The sequence below is a fragment of the Stegastes partitus genome, unplaced genomic scaffold (genome assembly GCF_000690725.1).
Source record: "Stegastes partitus isolate 25-593 unplaced genomic scaffold, Stegastes_partitus-1.0.2 Scaffold7, whole genome shotgun sequence".
NCBI classification, from domain to species: domain Eukaryota; kingdom Metazoa; phylum Chordata; class Actinopteri; family Pomacentridae; genus Stegastes; species Stegastes partitus.
Window position 1 is genome coordinate 784,441 of NW_007577738.1, and position 19,620 is coordinate 804,060.

General features: G+C 39.3%; 2 protein-coding genes across 3 annotated transcripts; both read right to left on the minus strand.

Moving 5' to 3' along the window:
- Nucleotides 1–1,428: 1,428 nt before the first annotated feature.
- On the minus strand, nucleotides 1,429–6,330 carry gpr18 (G protein-coupled receptor 18). 2 transcript variants are annotated; one of them, XM_008282114.1, is made up of 3 exons: nucleotides 6,181–6,330; nucleotides 5,419–5,468; nucleotides 1,429–5,043 (listed from the first exon to the last, which is right to left on the minus strand). In XM_008282114.1, exons 2-3 carry the CDS (start codon nucleotides 5,457–5,459, stop codon nucleotides 4,023–4,025), a joined length of 1,062 nt encoding a protein of 353 aa, XP_008280336.1. In that variant the 5' UTR covers nucleotides 5,460–5,468; nucleotides 6,181–6,330; the 3' UTR covers nucleotides 1,429–4,022. The 2 variants fall into 2 exon arrangements, with proteins under 2 accessions (XP_008280336.1, XP_008280345.1); XM_008282123.1 differs by lacking the exon at nucleotides 5,419–5,468.
- Nucleotides 6,331–13,364: 7,034 nt separating this feature from the next.
- gpr183a (G protein-coupled receptor 183a) lies at nucleotides 13,365–18,571 on the minus strand. Its single transcript, XM_008282155.1, has 2 exons — nucleotides 18,293–18,571; nucleotides 13,365–16,272 (listed from the first exon to the last, which is right to left on the minus strand). Exon 2 carries the CDS (start codon nucleotides 16,247–16,249, stop codon nucleotides 15,077–15,079), a length of 1,173 nt encoding a protein of 390 aa, XP_008280377.1. The 5' UTR covers nucleotides 16,250–16,272; nucleotides 18,293–18,571; the 3' UTR covers nucleotides 13,365–15,076.
- Nucleotides 18,572–19,620: the final 1,049 nt, after the last annotated feature.

Here is a 19,620-nt window from a genome sequence, read left to right on the forward strand (position 1 = left end):
GCACATGTGCCTCTCATTTCCTATGGCAGTCCAGAAGTATCCTTCAACATCCTATTGTAAAGTTTACCAGGGGAGAGGTTCAGTGTATTAAAGTGCCCTGAGAGAAACGCTAAATGATGTAAATGCAGGCAGCTGCTTGTTGCTAATGCCGTACAGTAGACGAGGAGGCCCAGCTGAGTCTGGATGTGTACAGTATCTATATAACATTATAGGCTCTCTTTCATGTCCTTGTGCTCTCTAATGGGAACAGCATGAAGACTAATGGTATAGTAAAAGTGTAGTGAACGGCGCTTCAGACCCAACTGCGACGGATTCAGTTTGTGCTGTTGTTTCAAATGTTAATTTAACCCAAAATGGGACGATATTTAACCCTATTATGACAATAGTCTGTCATACAATTAAATAGATCATGTTTAGGGTGGTCTGTTGTCTTGTTTGTCAGTTTAAAAAAAACACATCTGTCTCATCTTTTGAGGATCCACACATTGCTTGTCCATGCTTTTATTTCTTCTCATCCTGATCTCTGTGAAGCGCTCTACACAGGTATATTACTCAGTCTTCCCTCTATCACCTTCACTTGGTTCAAAATGCTGCTGGCAGGATTATTACCGGGTCAAGAGGACGAGATTATGCCTATCGTACTTATTCCTCCAGCACTGGCCCTCTTGCATTAGCTCCCTGCTCATTTTTGCATGAATTTTAAAAGTTTTTTCTTGATTTTTAAGCCCATAACTATATCAGGGGTCTCCCGTCCCCACATGAACCCTATTGCCATCTTCGATCAGATTATCCTTGGAGGCCAATTAGTGACTAAAGGTTATTGTGCTTTTGCAGTTCAAGCCCTCAAACTCTCAGATCAGATTTGTTATCTACAGATTTGAAACCTCTCCTTAAAGAATCTTTTCTGCTTAGACTCTATGTTTTTTTTTATTACATATATATTTCTTTTATTGTTGTTTTATTGTTTAATCAATAGAATCTCTTTTTTTAAAATAAACCTTTCATGAATTTCATGTAACTTTCTTCAGACAAACATCGATTGTTGTTCGTATCACTTGGAGTGGCAGAAGGACTGCGTCTCCACGGTTTGTCAAGTTCCAGCAATTTACTTTTTGCTCACTTGTTTCCTCACGCTCTCCATTGCAACACACGGCAGTCAGGTGTTTCAATGTCTGGAAATAAATGGTTGTTTAGTTGTAATTTTTGTCTTTTTAATAGATGAGCTTCTCTACAATCCTTGCATGTGCACCCCCTGGAAACTGCAGAAGTACCTTCTGGAGCAGAAGTGCCCCTGGTTGGAATCACTGCTGTAGGCTGTTTACTTCTGCATTATAGTACTTCTTTTTAATTCAGAGGGGGTCATTTGTCCCAAATCTGCTTCAACATTCACAACATAATGAAACACAAATGAACCGATAGGAGACAAACTCTTGAGAAACACTTTTAATCACGATGGAGATAAATAGTCCAACAAAGCGCGGTTTGGAAAACAAATACAGCAACACTGTCTCTGATCATCATTTGATAGTGTGCTGACACGCAAACTCTATTAAGCTGTCTTCAAATATGCAAAAATGATATGATTTTACAATGATTACATATTCACTTCCCCAGCTGGCTGGCTCCAAGCGTCTCCATTTGTCATCGACTATTGTGTCCAATTATATGATTAGCTTTGAACACTCCAGCACTTCGAGAGCTCTCGTGTGTTCTGCCGCGCAGAGTGATTCACAAACAAAGTCATTACAACATGTATTCACACATATCAAATAACAAAACAGATGGCCACTGCGCCTGCCGCCTGATTTGTTTTCCACACGAGTGGTGGAAAAAAAAGTATTTTGTGTGAGCTGTGTTTAATGCTGACTGTTTTTATTCCCAAAGAAGAGCAGCTGGCTGTCGCGCTGTTAGATCAGCTCCTATGAAAGACAATCTTGTTTTCATTAATTTCTCTACAACAAAGGCACTTGTTGGGAAGATTTAGAATTACAGCGGGTAAAGCTTCCGGATAATTCATCACAGGGACTTGACAGGAAACTTAATTGTTTTAAATGCCAGTTGCTGTGAGCAGTGCGGCTGGTTTTTCTTTGATGTCTAACAGGTGGGACAGATAGACGACCCTCTGATGTTTCATTTGACCTTTGACCTCTTGGTTATAAATCCACTTGTAGTCCTCCGGCCAATAAACCTATCATTGTATGATGGACTGCAGTTCCCAGAATTCCATGTGAAGTGGAAATCTTGTAGGCTGCCTCCCCTAATTTAACACAGAATAAATCTACACCTTCTTTATTGTACATACTGGCCACTTCTTCATCTTTAATACTGTACAAATCAACCAAAACCCCTTTTATCCTTTAACCAATAATAACTTGTATGAACCGAATCACTGTGAGGGTTTCTATAGTTTGTAAGAAATTACAAAACATTAACACAGTCAGAATCTGTTTAAGGGACAAACTAATGCAGCTTATGTATTTGTGTTCATAATTGATCAGCCATATGATAACTGGAGAATTGCTATAATACATGTGGTTACACCACAGGGTGCCCCAACTGTCTAATTGAAAGAGACTCTACACAGTTACTCAGCCACACTGACTTACTGTCTAATGCAATTAAGACTGCGTTGGTGTGACAGACACAATTATTTTTTACAATTGGTAACACCAAATCAATTCTTAGCTTGGCTGATGTTTGTGCAAGACACCAGTCAAAATCATCACATTCAAACATGAAGGTTTTTTAGCCCCCCTTCATTTGAAGCCTCTTCACAGGGACAGAACTGTCACACATCCAGTTATAAGTCATTACTTGTCTGTCATTTGAGGGATAAATTGAGAATAAATTGCATCGTGGCGCTTACACTCGAAGCGGAGACCTGACATTGAAGTACCCCTGAGTAGAAAAGGTTTTCTCTTTTAAGGTTAAGGTTGCTTTAAATCTAGTAAATAGCCTCCCTGACATCTCTTGAGCATGTTACTGTAAATGCACTCCAAGCGACTGAATCATTTAACATCTAATCAATACTCTTCACATTGCACCATAAACACACTTTAGCCTGATTTCTGGTTGAGGAAGCTGTTGTTAACAACTTCTCTGTGATGAGGCGGACAGATTATTTCACAGTAGTAAAAAAACGGAGACATTTCACTTTATGAAGTCCGTTGTAAAGTGCGGAAATACCGAAGAAGTTTAAAGCAGAAAATGTTGCACTATTAGCTTTGCGAAAGTAAAGAAAAGCACTGCGTTGCCGTGCTCTGGCAGGTAGATGGGATCTAGCTGTGCCATGCTGCCATCACCTGGTCAATAAATTTACAACAAGTTTTACGACGCCTGCGGAGTGTGATATAATCATGTCCTGTACCAAGTAGTTGGGCTTTAACTTCACAAATATAAAAATAACACCAACACCACATGACATCATGCAGCACTGAAGGTTAGATTTGCTCACTTCCATCTCTGCAGCACTGAGGCGCTCTAAGGTGAGGAGTTAAAAATAATCATGCAGCAATCAAACAAAAGCTGCAACCTTTAAGAAACCCACCATTGTTTCCTGTAGGTTTCCCCATGTGGAGGCTGTCAGGCCTTTTATAGTTCTTGGCTGACGTGGTAAAGAAAGTAGACAAGAGTTTCAGTGGTTGTGCTTAACAAAGCAGACACGGAGAGACGGTGCGGGCTTGTGCTTTAAAAGATTATGAGCTTTATTTTCGCCTGCATGTATTACACCTGAGCCACAGACACTCTTGCTTTGTCTACCAGAGCAAAGAAGCACAGAAAACATCTCAAGTCTCATGGGTGAGTCAATCAGCTCTGAACACAGATGTTTTTGCCACAACAGCAGCACTCCCATACTGTGAGTGTAAATTACACCTTGAAAATTAATTGCAAGTTTTGATCCTTTTGATAATGAACCATGCACACAGCGATGCATTCAGCGTTACATTGTACCAAAAAAAAACAAAAAACGTGTGCAGGACGCATCCTTGTGCTCTTTTTGAAATGATGTTCGATGCTTTGTTTCATATCATCGCGCTGGTCATGTTGCTCATTGATCTGATGCTGCCTGTGTGTGTGTGCCTGCTCTTTCTTCTCACACTTCGTAAGTAGTTCCTGTAGAGAATCACACTGATCACCCTGTCCTGGAACTGCTTGGAGACAATGTAATAGAGAATGATATCCAGGACTGTGCTCAGGTTCATTAGGAATGTGGTAAAGACCGCCCATGTGCTGAAACCCCCGTCTTCGCCACTCCCCAGCAAACGAAGCACTAAACATATATGAAAAGGCACAAAACACACCAACACTTGGATAATAAGCGTGATAATAATCCGGATGGACTTCTGCTTCACTTTCGGTTTGAGTTTAGAGGTGCGGCCGTGGATTAGGTTATCCACAATGACTACATAGCAGCCAATCATTATACAAATGGGCACCAAGAAGAAAAAGACGAGTCGCACAAAGTTGACGGGGTTGTTGTGGCGCATGTAGATGATGTCTTGCATCTTGACGCAAGTGTTGTAGTTGGAGACGTGATCGGGGTCTTCCTGAGAGAGAAGCAGGGGTACACTGCTGCCCAGAGTCATGACCCACACCCCTAAACTAGCCACCACGGCCTTCGGGACGTTCCTCAGCTCCTTGCCGTGCTTTGGCTGCACGATGGCCATGTAGCGGTCAGCGCTGATCAGAGCGAACAGCCACAGAGCCATGCAGGGATAGAAGATGGTGAGTGCCGCGTTGATCCGGCAGAAAAGATTTCCAAAAGGCCAGTAGTCCTGGTGGTGGTAAACCATCCTGAAAGGAAGCAGCAGGATGAAGGTTAGGTCCACCACTGCTACGTTTATCATGTAGACAGTGACTGAGTTCCTCTTCTTGGTGGTCAGGGCAAACACCCATAAAGCAACGAGATTAACTATGACTCCTATGATGAAGACGACGCAGTAGAAAACCAGGCCTGCAATGCGGTACTCCACTGGTCCCTGCTCCGGCTTCATAGTCCCCGATTCCACCGACATGTTGGAGGAGTTTAGAGCCACTGTCATACTGAGAATCACAGAAAACAGAATAATGTTAGACATTGATGTTTATTTCTACTGAACAGCACCGTTAATAGAATGTTTTGTTGTATATATCAAACATGTTTTCATGATTTGAGCTGAAGCTGTTATACACTAATACCAAAAAGGCTCATGTGCTTCGAGCAAGAACTAAAGGAGAGAAAAAAGATGTATTTTGGCCACTATTTATGTCTTTTTGGAAGCTGATCATCTGCATGAACCTGAGTAATTCTATAACTTACAATCATACAAAAACACTGTAGAAAAGTTACAAATGTATTTTTGAAACTGCAATTTTGACTAGAATATTTTTTCAGATCTCAGATGACCTGAGGAGCAACTGAACTTGCGCGTCACTTACTTATGAACATTATGTACAAATAATCCGTCATCAGTCCACATGAGTGAAATCTGAAAGACAAACAAACAACAAACAAACTTGATAAAACTCTTTACCTGACGTCACAGTTAAAGATTCTGTGTTTGACTGAAATTTGACTTTAAAAAAGAAACCAACCAATGAGGCTGAAACATCCAGAGGTTCTTCTAAATATGGGCATACCAGTGTTTGCAGAACTTCACACTTGATCATTTAAATACTTATTTTTAAAAGCGATGCAGCTGAACTGTGAAAGACGGGAAGACAAACAGATGCTGTCTGTCTAGATGTGGCCTTCCAATATATATATATATATATTTTTTAAAAATCATCAACAAGCAAATTAAAAAAAACAGCAAAAAGAAATGTATAGAGTAATAACTAGTTACAGCAAAAATCTGGAAGTGAAAGTTTTCATGTCTGAGAAATTGATACCGCAGCTTGATAAGAAATCATGTGACTTCTGTGTTTAACATTTAAGACTTTTTTTTTTAAAACTCTACTGTGCTGTAGCTCGGCTTCATAAAACCCAAACTATGGGGTATGTTTTAAAACTAAATAAAACACTTAATGCACAGTAAACCAAGTCAGTCATCTGAATCAGTTCTGTGGTCAAAGTTCGCACCAAAAGACACATCGAGCAAGTAGCTATAAAACACGTCTGCCAGCGTTCCTCCCTCCCCTCGCTTTCAATGTGAAACAGATCAGGTAGCTCTGCCTGGACAATAAAAATCTTGCACTTACCACAAGAAGTCAAACAAACATCTTGACAAGCTCACAGCGACTGGTTTATGAAGTGAAAGTGGCAGATTTAGCTGAACAGCCTGCTCTAACGGCCAAAACAGGGAAGTGAGTACTATCTCGAGCTGTAATGTGATGGAAATGGTGGCGAGACAGTGTAAAGCCCCCCATCACTTCCTGTGTCAACTGTGTAGTTGTCTGTACTTTCGGATTCCTTTACAGTATCTACGTAGTTGGAACACAAAGGGCTACAGCTTTCCACAGTCTGCAATTACACCCCCTTAAAGAAAATGATGTGCCATTAGAAGTGGGAGTGTGTTTGGCAGGCAGAGAGATGGCAGATTTAGGGCGAGTTATTGATTGGAAAAGTGGGGTCTGTCACAGCACATTAGTTCTCAGGGGAGTAATCCACAGCAGGTTGCTGTGAGAAGCATCTGCTGCTGGAGAGAAGTAATTAAAAACAGGATGTTGAGGCAGTTGCCATATAAACAGGAAATAAGACGGTGGTAATAGACACTTCACGCTGATGCTGTGAGATGGTTTTACACCACATCGACTTAATGGATGCAAAGCGCATACCTCAGGTGAAACACTCAAGGTCAGTCTGGACCCGGATTGAATACAGATTAATGTGTGTGATTAATGTGTGCGTGTGTGTGTGTAAGCTGGTGGCAGCCATGAATTAGGACATTTGACGCAGAGAACGTTGTGCAATCAAAACTTCTTCCCCCAAATCTCCTACACCATAGTTTCCATTCCTGTAGTAGAGCTTGTGAAATAGACAGCATACTTTCCCACGGCTTACATCCTCCTCACTGACCGCCACTGTTTATTTGACCTCCATAAAAGCTAGCATCTATTGTCACATATTTGGTCTTGATTGTCCATATTTGTCAGCTTCGATGCTAAACTTCTTTCCATATTCACCACATGATGTTTTTTTTTTTTTTTTTTAATGTTTTTTTTTATCACTGTGATTCTCAGTGTTTATTTGGAAGCCGCAGTCTAATTCTTATTCCTGGAAAATAATTATCTATCGGCTTGTCCTCTTGATGTGTCTTAAAAATCTCATACCAGATGGTACTTTGTGTTCATTGCAATATGTTGTTATGACAACAGTCTGTGTGATGTTTTCCTCTCTTTGATACTTGTCATGTGGTTGCCTCAGTACGTATTTCACTCCATAGTAAATGTTTTATTATTCACCTGTACAATTAACAGTATGTGTATTTATACGATACTTACGATGCAGATATACAGATACGTTTTTTTTTCTTTTTAAATTTTCTTCCTTTATAATCATTCATTTTATCCTCTGAAATTTTTTCTGAAAGTATAAGCATAAAAGTGAAATTTTACTAGAAGGATTCATAGATCCTCTTTTGTTATGTTGGTCATCAATTAGAAGTAGTATATGCTTCTTGTGAAAAGCTAATTCCACTTGTTTTCTCATCACCTCTTTAAGCTGTTTTACACTGCCCTCTAGAGGCTGAAAGGAAGAACTACAAAAGTGTCCTCTGCCCGCTATTGATTTCTTGTCTCTGGAATTATTCATTTTTTTTGTTGTTGTAAGCAACCACTTAATCATTTTAAGGGTTTCCAGACTCAGTTTACATATTTAGGGTGACACTGTGGTGCAGGCGTTTGCAAATTCACCTCGTGGAAAGGTTTGGGTTTGAACCTATCAGTTGATCTAAGAACTGTCTGTGTGGTTCATCGGTGACTGTAAATTTCCTTCAGGTGTAAATGTGAGAGTAAATAGTTGACTTGCAACCTTTCCAGGGCAGCTAGTGCTGACTGAGTGTGACTCCAGCCTACATGTGACCACCACACTTGCTAGATGGATCAAGTTTAGACATTTATAAAACAGAGTAGCACTGTACCATATCTTAACTATCATTTCATTCCTCGACTTGTCTCCTTTTCCTCACAATTTGACGCTATCTGAATTACTCTTTGTTTTGAGTTGGGGGAAGGAAACTCATCATTTAAAAAGTCCTGAATTTAAACCTGTAGGAGGATTACATAACACCTACGATGTCAGGTGTGTGACACATGTTGCGCTGTTTCCTATAAAAGCCCAATAATATGCTTTATAATAGGGTGACCATATTTTGATTACTGAAAGCCAGGACACTCGGCCCAGCAATGAGATACTCAAATGATACTCAAAGTTTACTCAAAGATTCCTTATAATTTCAATACATTTAAAACCAGAACATCACTTTATTAAAAACAACCAGGACGGCCAGGACAGGACGTGAAAACAGGACATGTCCTGGGAAAGCAGGACGTTTGGTCACCCTACTTTATAAGAAAACATGAAGCCAACTATGTAGCGGCACTGATGCGAGCAAAGTATGATGAAACTGTGCACATGCAAGGAAAAGCACTTTTTTAAACCCTATTTTGGGGCAAAGTTACCAAACATTTTAAGCAGTTTTTATCAGAACTGACTGGTGACTTCATAGATGCAGTTTTAATGTCCTAGTGACAGTTTAAATTGCAGGCTATGGTTGTCTCTACATTCGTTTAGAAAAGTGATCTTGTTAGCCCAAAACAACTGCCCAGGGGCATTATCCAAGATGGCTGCCAAGTGGAGAGACATATAACTTTGTTCAACTTAAAAGTTAAAGGCCCTTTTCAGGCCACAAACCGTCCTTCTTTCTCAATGAAAAATGAATTTGTAAATCTTTAGAGTTTTCGAAGTCTGTTCTCATTGCATTTTTGTGGAGGTTTCAAACTTACACTTTGCATTCGTATGTAAGTTGCATATTGAACCGAACTAATTGTAAAACAACAATCAGAAATTTAAAGTGTGCATAAGAAAACTTTCCTCATCAGAAGACTAAACCAGCCTCCATATTATTTAAATCACTCGAATGCATCTATGCCTCTGATAAATTGCTGCATTATGTTGAGTTCTTCATGCTTCCAAACCATCCATTTAAAACAAACACATTTCCTTCAATCCCCAAAGATCTCGGGCGATAGGAGAAAAAAAAAAAAAGCTGTGATAAAGCAGATGGCAATTATATGTGTGAAATACAGTGTTTATTGCAAACAAAGTAGCTAGACAATCAGCAAGGGACAGGTTTCAGTGAAACCAAATGAAAAAAAAAGTATAAAATAAACTATACGAAGGGGTCAAAATGCAAATATATATATAATAATACACTGTGTGTTATGCTTGATTGGCATGAAAAGCAGGATAGCTGTATTCATTTGCCAACTGAGTCGGTTTGCCAAGAAACAGAAAGGCAGCAAAGGTTAAAAAGAGAGTGAGTGTTTGCCTCTGTACAAAAACTTTGGACGTCATGGGCAGACCTATAGAAAACAGAGCCAGCCAGAGGGTTCATGGTGTCATTTTCTTGTTCAGGCTCCAATTAAAGCTACTTTCAGTAATGATTAATCTGCAGATTATTACTTTGATGAAGGCATTTAATCGTTTAGTCCATAAAATAGGGATGACAAATGAATAAAGCTGAGGGTGGAGTCTTCAAACGTCTTGTTTTGACTAATCAACAGAATGCAATCTAATAACCTTTAATACATCATCACAAAGACCAAAGAAAAGAAGGAACTGGGAAGAACTGGTGATATTTTGGGGGGTTTTTTGAGTAAAAAAAAAAAACAAACGAAACTGATCATCAAGACAGCTGATGAGTAATGTCTGCCTGACTGATTGTCTGCTCCAACTCTAAATGCTTGTGCTGTTCCTAAAATGGAGAACTATTTTGGGGTAGTAACACATTAAACCAAGATCTGCTCTGTTATCGTATATGTACTTAAGTGACTTTTTTTTCTGTAAATTGCACTTAATTTTTACTACTTTAATTTTCTACTGTCTGAGTTTGACTTCCAAACAACACTAGCAGCTCGTACAAACAGGCTGCAGCTCAGATAACATCAAGCACCAGTTGTGAATTCAATATATTGTAATTATAAGCCAGACTGCTATGTATGGAACATGTATTTTTTTTATAATTTGCATAACCTGATTAAGACAGAGAGACAGAAAAAAGACAGACAACATTCACTTTGTCGAGATATGACTAAGCAGAGCTCCCTCAGGTGAAGATGTAACCACAAAGTGAACACAGAAATGAGCAGCTCTGCTCTTTTTGTACCTCTTCAAGCATTTAATGTTACATATTTAGTTTGATTGTTTGAAGTATAAAGACGCAGATCACATTTCAGTAAAACCAGTAGCCTCAAATTATGTTGACATCATGGAATATAGTACTCACAAAACAAAAAGTAATGAGGAAACCAGTCTACAAAATCAGGTTATGCAGGAAATGAGACGCAGTTACATAAACAGTAGCAACCTGGTCACTGTAAATGTTTTTGGAGCTTGTTGTGAGACAGCTAACATCTCCATGGTGACAGATTTTACTTGGAAATTAATTTTTAACGTAAAGTTTCCGTAACACAGGTAATTAGTGTTCAAGTCTTCTTTTGCGTGTGAAAAAACAAATAACATCTGTGATCAGTCATATCCTCATAAAACAGTAAATTACTTGATTCACTATTCAACATACTTTAATGTTCCTATGTAAGGAATTATCTTGATGACTGCCTATGCTTCTACTTAGGAACATGCTTTTAATCAATTTTTGGCTACTGCACACATCTCTGATTTTACGGTTAATAATCCTCTTGGTATATTTCATGTGCCAAAAAAAAAAAAAAAAAAGAGCAATAAATATTAAGGAAAAAACATTTACTCTACAGCTCAGACTTACGGTAATGTCGAGTTTTCTGTTTTGCTGACTGTAAGCACTTCAGTGTTTTGTTTCACTCTGTGGTTTCACTGAAGCACGAACTCTTCACAAGTTCTTTTGTTCTGACTATCTTGTATCATCAGTTGCGTTTTGTGCCATCTGTGCCGTCTCATCAGTGTCTGGCAGATGTGTGGCCTAGCTGTGATGATGCACGAGAAATGGTTGCAATGAATCTCTCTTTTCTTATATTCACCCGCCTAGAATTACGATTTTCTGGCAAGGGCTTTGTAAATAAGAAAATGTCCATTGATTTTTAATCCAAATCAGCCAACCCTATTACACCTGAGAGCAAAAGGGTAAACAAATCCAAGGGCAAAATCTGAAACTGAGATTAAACCTGACTCAGTCGTGTTCTGCCTTCAGCTCTTGAAAGCCAAGTTTCTGTTCTCCTTTTCTAAAACTGTAGTGTGTTATGCTTTTTTTCCTCAGGTTAACTATAATTTATGACCCTCTAAAGGAGGCCGGTCAGTATGTACATTTAGTGACTCTCGAAAAGAACATACATTTTTATTTTCATTTCCTTAAGATGCATTAATATTACCGGCAGTGCAACAGTACTTCAAAAGTATTTCATTCTGTTATTGAAAATCAGATAATCATACAACACCTAAATGTAAAGACAGATAGTAAAAATAACATTTGCTTAAGCAGTTTCCTTAAAAAACAAATCCAACTGACTGAATGATGATTATTGTTGTATATAATATATGTTATATTCGGTTAAAAAAAAAAAAAAAAGTGAGCTTTTACAAGATTGAATTTCCCTTCTGGGATAAATAAAGTATTTTTCATTTCATTTCAGTTGCCAGATTTTACGAAGAGTTGGGTGCAAGTATACAATGATGCTCCTGAAAAGTGTAAAGAGATAGGATGTATGTCACTGCAAAACATGGCTCTGTGCTCAGTATGTTGTCAGAAAAAAATGGTCCTTTTATTTTAAAATTACATACTTTTTAATGTATTTTTCATTGTTTACCACTAATCTGAATGTAGACGTTTAACAGTGAAAAGCAAGACTTTGTAAGAGATTCTCAGCTGCAGGGCAAAGTCACCTTCAGGTTAATACATTTGACTGCTGCATCTGTTTTGTACAGTTTATATATATGTGTGTGTATTTAGCAAGGTAAATGCATGTTTGTTGCTAACCATAAACTAACCCTAAACTAAGTCCCTAGTTTGGTACTAAGGTACCTAGCTTCATCAAAGCTATTCTGTATTTTGCATTGCTGCACTGCAGAAATCAATGCTCCTCCTAAAATAGTTGGAAGCATCCTAATATTCTGTAATATGCAGCTTTGTTTAGCCACAGCTGACAGTCCTGTGTTCAAATACGTATTTGTATAAAAGTTTCTGTTGATCAGAGTGGATCTAACATGACTTGAAATGATCAATGGCTAAGGTCCCACAACAAATCTTTGAGGTACACCCGGTCTCATTACACGGCCTTCCGACTCCATCCATCCATCTTCTCCCGCTTATCCGGAGTCGGGTCGCGGAGGCAGCAGCCTTAGCAAAGCCACCCAGACTTCCCGATCCGCACACACCTCCCCCAGCTCTTCCGGGGGGACCCCTAAGCGTTCCCAGGCCAACTGGGAGACATAGTCCCTCCAGCGCGTCCTGGGTCTTCCCCAAGGTCTCCTCCTGGTGGGACGCGCCTGGAACACCTTCCGATTCACTTGTAAATTTTTCAATGCAATTCTGTTTCCAGAGAAATGATAATGTGTCTGTTATGGATTGATACGATAAGGCTGTGTTTTTGTTTGTTTTCTTTTCTTTCTTTCACGAAAGCCAGGTCACAGCTCACCTGCTCATCAGCTAGACCTGCTGCACCTGTGGAGTAGAGTTCCACTGTGGGCTGTTGGAAATCAACCTGGCACTTAGACTCTATAGAGGTTTGCAGCTCTCCTCTCAGTAGGGGAGTGAGGCTCTGGAGGCAGCACCATCAGCTGACCTCTTTTGGAAATATTCAGTCTGAGTGTCTGAATTTGAGAATTAAGCTGTAGTTTCTTTTTTTTTTTTTTTTTCCCCCATACCACCCCATTTAAAAATAGTGACTCCCACCTAAGTTGTGTTGTCGGACAAAACCTTTAGTTGTTCTGTTCTTCTGATAGATTCAGTGGGCGGTAGTTGGGACAAATCCCTCTACCGCCTTTTAGAAAAACAAAGTCCCGTTCATCCAGTTTTGTTAGCTTCCCCATTTTTATATTGTGTGTGTTCTTTGTCATGGGGAAATGTAGTCTATTGCTAATTATTAACTATGTGCAGAACTTTGCACAGGGTTTATGCACGTAAAGTAGAGAGAGGATACGTTCAAAAACAGCATCAGCTTAAGGTTTTACTTTTCATACATAGTACAGCAAACAGACAAAACACCAAAATCAAATCAAGTAGTCGGTAAAATTAACAGTTTTAGTTGTGTTTAATATGGGAAACATTTATTAATTCATTTACCTGAAATCAATCAAGACCCTCACTCAGCTGTTCAGTTTTTTGTGACAGGAGCTGAGAGGGGTGATCGGAGGTGAGTTGAGCAGAGTGAAAGGTAGACTATGATTCAGACGAACAGTTGAGTGACAATTTAAAGGAAAAATCAACACAATGTGTTGGGCAAACACATATTGCCAAAACAGTTTTTTGACTGCAGTGCACCTTGGCATTGATCCTACAAGTCTCTGGAACTCTGCCAGAGAGATGAAACATTACCCCACCTAAAGATATTCCCTCACTTATTGTTTTGCAAACCATACGAGCAAAATGCCCCACACAGCATAACAGAGCCACCAGATCTCCTCACTATAGGGGTCAAAAGGTTAGGTTTCTCCTTTAATTTGCCACCCATCTGTATCTGTCAGTCTCAAAGTGAACAAGTCAGTCCCCACAACCTTCTGCTGTCCAAACTCTGTCAGTGGCTCTTAGATGAAGTGAAAACAAAGAATAGAGTTGCATTTGAAACTGTATCAATCAATTTATCTTGAATTTTCTATTTAGCATTACTGCAGTGGTATTTTTTTAATATTACTAATACAGTACACTTTGATTCAGGACTGTTATCCATGTGACCTGTTGTATGTGTAGCAATTTCTGTATGTAGACCCCACACTTACACTATTATGAGCTAAAATACAGAGAAATTCTGACCTGAAACACATCAGTTTTTTAGTATACCAGCTGTGAAGCTTTTTGTTTATAACCAATAATTATATCAATTGATCCAGAATTGTGCACCGATTCAACATGACAAATTGTTACAATTAAAACCACATCAGGAAAATGCTTTTTATTGTTTCGACAGTACTTCAAAAACCGCCCCATCTACAAGCTATTGAATAAAATCACATCATTGTCCAAACAAAGGAAATGAATTGTAATGCAGATAAATACATGGTGCTTTTGCAAAAAAAATTAAGATTAATTTATTTGACAGGCAGTTGAAATGTTATTTGTCCACCTTATCAGTTTTCCTGAGATATTACAACTGTGAGCTGAACTGAAACGCAAGCAAAATTCATGTAAGTCGGATTTCATTTCAGAATGAATCTAATACAAGATCTACTTCCTTATTATCGTCTCAGTTCATTGTGGTGCCACTGCACAGGAGGGATCAATGAGGTCAGTGTGCAGTTGCAGATGCTGAGGTGTTTCCGAGTGTACAGCTTGTAGGAATTTAACACTTCCTATAACATGTACTAAACCTTCACTACCAGTTCATGCATTCAGTATCATGAATTTACTGGTAGGAAACAAGCATGCTTTTTTTTTCTTCTTTTTTTTTTTTTAAGGAAAAAAAAAGAAAAGACATTTCCCTTTGTTTCCATGAAAATCTCAGATTTCCTGTACAATCCATTCATCCATCCATCCATCATCTATACACCACTTAATCCTCACTGGGGTCACAGGGGGGCTGGAGCCTACTGTACAATTCACCCATATTAAGAAAAGAAAAAATGTAAACACCTCATGAGCTGATCTCCGTTGGATCCAGGTGCTGCGAAGCTGCTCGTAGCTGCCTGGCATCCATGGTGACGTGACTTAGTCCATTTCAAAGTTCAGACCAGTTTGGTTCAGACACCGTTCCAATTAAAATAGGCCCACGGAGACATAAAATCTCCTTTTCATTCTATGCAACTTGGCATGTCTCTGTTCCTTTGTTTACTGGTGCCGGTATATCTCCTCTCTGTGAGTCTCTCGCTGGTTGTACCCACAGTAGAGCTGTTGAGTTGGATCTTGTTGCCGTCGAGGAAGTCCTTGGAGGAGCCCTCAGGTGACGTCCTCACTGCACTGGAGAAGGACATGCTGACCTGCAGCTTCAGCAGTTTCAGCACTTTCCTTTTGTAGCCCTTGCAAGCAAAGAAGTAGATGAACGGATCCAAGCAGGAGTTGAGGTTCATCAGACACACAGTGATGTGCAGCGACACCTGAAAGGCCGTGAGATCAGCGCAGTCGGGGTTTGACACCAGCTTGCGGATCATGTACTGCAGGAGATCAATGTGATAGGGGCTGTAGCAGATGACAAACACCAGGGACACACAGCAGATCACACCGATGGCTTTGCGGCTTCGCCCGGACTTTTCCGTCAAGTGGTTAGTCTTGGCTGTAAAGTGGAGTTTGGAGCACAAAACAGAGTAAGACACCAGGATGGTGACCACAGGGATAACATAACCCAAGAAGACTGCACCGATCAGTATAGTGGCAATATGGTCCACCGTCTCAAAGTTGGGGTATTCCATACAGGTGATGAAGCCGTCTGGTTCCTCGTGGGTCATGGGCATGCCAAGGAGAGGGAGGGTCTGAGCCAGGACCAGCAGCCACACGCAAACACAAATGTAGCGCACATTGCTGACTTTCCTGAGCCGTGCAAAGCGCAGAGGCAAAACCACAGCGATGAAACGGTCGACGCTGAGGCACGTCATGAAATTGACCCCAGCGTAGGTGTTGATGTAGAAGATGAGGCCTGAGATCTTACACAGAGCTTCGCCCAGAGGCCAGTGGAAGCCCATGGCGTAGTAGGCGATCCTCACAGGAAGAGAGAGGGTGAAGAGGATGTCGGATATAACCAAGTTGAGGGAGTACAAGGTGGTGGAGTTGATCTTCTTCAGGTTGGGGCGGATGACATGGAGGGCGAGGCAGTTACCGAACAGCCCCACAAAGAAGACAATGGAATAGAAGAGAGGAATGACGATCCTGGTGTAGTCCCGATGGGCGTACAGGGTGTCACAGGTGGTCTTATTGGAGTTATTGTTGGAGGGGGAGATGGTCATGGTCTCAGGCACAGCGGCAGAACCCATCTTGATATTTTAGGAACCAGTAACTGCAAAAAAAGAAATAAAACTTTGGGTAAACTTCAGTATGAATGTACATTTTCTTTCCCTTTTTCTTTTAAATTAAGGAAACAAAAAAGGAGACTGAAACACTGAGCCATTGTATTATATGTTGAAATGAAACTCTTTTGCCTACTCGGAGCATGGCACAAGAGCACATGGGGGGTTACAAATATAACACTTTGCTTTCGAAAAGGAAGTAAAAGACGTTGCAATATTTTTCATTACTCCTTTCCAGACAGGCTGTAATGTTAAAAAAAAAAAAAAAAATATGAGCGCTTTATACTTTTATTGTGCTCATATGCACTAATTGTGTCATTTGGTTAAAAGGTAGAGAGCAGCCTCTCTTTAAAAATAACTCTTGTTTCTGGAATTGCAACAAATTATTTTAAAAAAACAAAGAAAAGGTTTTGATGCTTTGATATTGAAAACTGTTGTGAAAAAAATAAAGATACAATAACTGTGATTGTATTTGTTTTACTCTGGGCTAATCAAATCAAATTAACAAATTTGTGCTTCAAGCAAGTTAATTAGCATTTCGAGTTGCATATTGAATAAAGAAATACAACCTTGGCTGTCAAATGCACGTTGTTTTTGTGGTGTATGATGCCCTCTTGTGGTTCCTGAACAAAGCTCGGCAGAGACCAAACTCTACCTTGACTTTTGCCTCAGTTCTGCTAACTGGGGTTTGCACAACAAGGCATTCGCATTTCTCAAAACAAAAGATGAAAGTAAAGTTCAAGATTAAACAAAAAAAAAATCCAAAAAAGTAAGCCATAAGTCAAATCTGCAGCAGTAAAACAGCTTTACTTTTCCACTTAAAATTGGGATATACTTATTGAGCTCTCTTTGTTTAGTTGTTTTGGTTATGAAGGCAGTTTATGGCTTTAAAATCTTTATATCATAATCACAATTTTGAGAATTTTGATTTTTTACATTTAAAGATGCCAATAAAGAGAAAAGAAAAACAAATAAGTAAAGATTGAACAGATCTCCTTCATTTACATACCAGTAACACCCACATGTTTACACCTTTTGAAGGTGTTTGTACCAAATACAGAGGCATAAAGGAAATACATTAACTCTGATTAACTTTGATTCTGAATGCAGCTGCAGCACTCTCCCACTAACACCATAAAAAATACTTGGTGTTGAGAGATGGCCTTGTATATGAGGAAGTCAGCTTCCCCAGGGTGTTTTGCTTTAGAATGCAAGGCCGTTGGAAAGTCATATTGTTGGAGCCAAAATTAAAAAGCGCCCTGGCTACAGTACAGCTACCTACGCATGCACGGACAGTACTGCACACGCTTCCCAGTCCACTGAAACAGATGAAGGGGTTCTGTGGGCAAACATGCAAATGCTTTCACAAAGCTATTAAACAGATGAATTTAGAAGGCTGAAAACCAGCCCGTGCTTTACGTCAGCTCTATGATTTGCATATTTGCAATAAGATTAAAACAGTTAGAAAACCTTCTTTTTTGTTGTTTGCTTGACATATTATCAATCAAACTGAAGTTGAGTGGATTGACTCAGTAGAAATGACACGACAAAAATAGAGATAACTTAAGTTTGACTGATATTGCCTCAGGTAGATGATGGAAAGGTGGGTTTTCTGACGGTTTGCGAAGATGGAGTTATCTGTTTTTGCAAATGAACTCTTCAGTTGTTTTTATTCAAATCATGTGACTGGTTACTTTCACTCTGGCATGTTTTTAGGACAGATTTCCCCTGTTGAAGACTTATGTGGCTTTAAAATCCAATATATTATGCATAAACAGTAAAAAGATATCATTGTATGCCATTAAAAAACGCCATTCCATCATTTGGAAAGAATTTTAGTTTCTTTTCCAAGAGAAGGCGTCCCACATGTAGTAATAATCTGACCATGGCATCCAGCACATTTTCACAATCTGCATAGGTCAACTGAAGCTGTTCTCATACTGTCACATACTGCAAAATAATTCACCAAATAAATAAATAAATGAAGTACAGTTTGGAAGACAAGCTTACCTCAAAGGTGGAATATGCTGCTCTTCAGAGTTCCTGAAGTCACGTTGACCCAGAGCGCGTGGAAATATTTGGTCTAAAGTTTTTCACAACTACGAGCGCTGCCCCTCGCGGCACTGCAATCACACTGGCTTGCGTGAAAACAGCATGACAGAGAGAAATCGTGTTCAGTATCTGCTGCCAGTAACCATAGTGACATAATATCCTGTTGTAGCTCTCTCTCTCTCTCTCTCTCTCTCTCTCTCTCTTCCTTTGTCTGTCTTTGCCTACACATGTGTCTCCGTACCTCTTACTTTTGCTAAACCTTTTCAAATGTTCTATCTGGCCACAAAAAAAAAGAACACTTTTGAAACACCCACTTATTGCATGCAAAAACTTTTCCAACGTCAGCATGTGACACTAACCAACTGTCGTAAGTTATTTCATTTGGTATTTGTGATTGCTACAGTTGTAGAGCCATCTGTGGTTTATTTTAGGAAAGAAAAAATGTAGGTTTGACATGACATGTTTGTCCTCATGGGAGGATGTGGCTTCAGTTGCCCCCTTTTTTTTTTTTTTTTTTTTAAATATTACACCTAACTTGTGCTGTTGGTGTAAAGAAAATGGGTTTCTTTTTTTTCTTTTTTTTAAAAATATAATTATACTTCTCTCAGATAATCCCTCATTTAAATTCTGTCTCTTTGTTTCTGATCTGTTTCCCTCCAGACACAAATGAGTGATAGCAGTATGAGAAACTTCCCCTCTGCTCCAGAGACACCTTTGTTTTGATGTTTTGAGTCCCGGATGACGTTCAGAAACAGAGAAACCACTCTTCTGATTCATTTCTTCTATTTCTTCTGAGATATGTCATTTATTAACTTCATGTGCTGCAAATGATCAAATAATCAGTTTAGTGATCAAAGCTGTAATGACATTTTTCTACTCCCTATCATCAATGCTTTCAAGAGTACACTGACATGACATTAAAAAGTCCTCTGCAAAACAAATGTAAGCTATCTATAGTAGTTATAGCTAGTTATGATTTACAGTGAAAAAATAATTAATTAAAAAACTGAATACATTGGAGTGAGACATCAGAAACTACTTTAAATGTAGTATGTGCTCATGATTTGATATATCACATAGAAGAAAGAGAAAAATATTCACTTCAAATGGATATATTTTCATTAAAAATGTTTCATTCTGTCAAGGTAAAAGGGTAATATCGCAGATGTGAGCAGAAATTATATGCACCAACTGCTCTTTTGTGGCTTTCACACCTTTAAATCACTCCCGCCCTTCTGGATGTCGCTTTCTACTAAACGCATTTTCAGCTGCCGGATGTACACGAT

Excerpts from the sequence above, each read along its gene's own strand:
- gpr18 (XM_008282114.1), bottom strand. The coding sequence starts at position 5,459 with ATGTGGACTGATGACGGATTATTTGTACATAATGTTCATAA. Across the intron at positions 5,044-5,418 it reads TTTGTACATAATGTTCATAA|TATGACAGTGGCTCTAAACT; the intron begins GTAAGTGACGCG and ends TGTGATTCTCAG.
- gpr183a (XM_008282155.1), bottom strand. The coding sequence starts at position 16,249 with ATGGGTTCTGCCGCTGTGCCTGAGACCATGACCATCTCCCCCTCCAAC.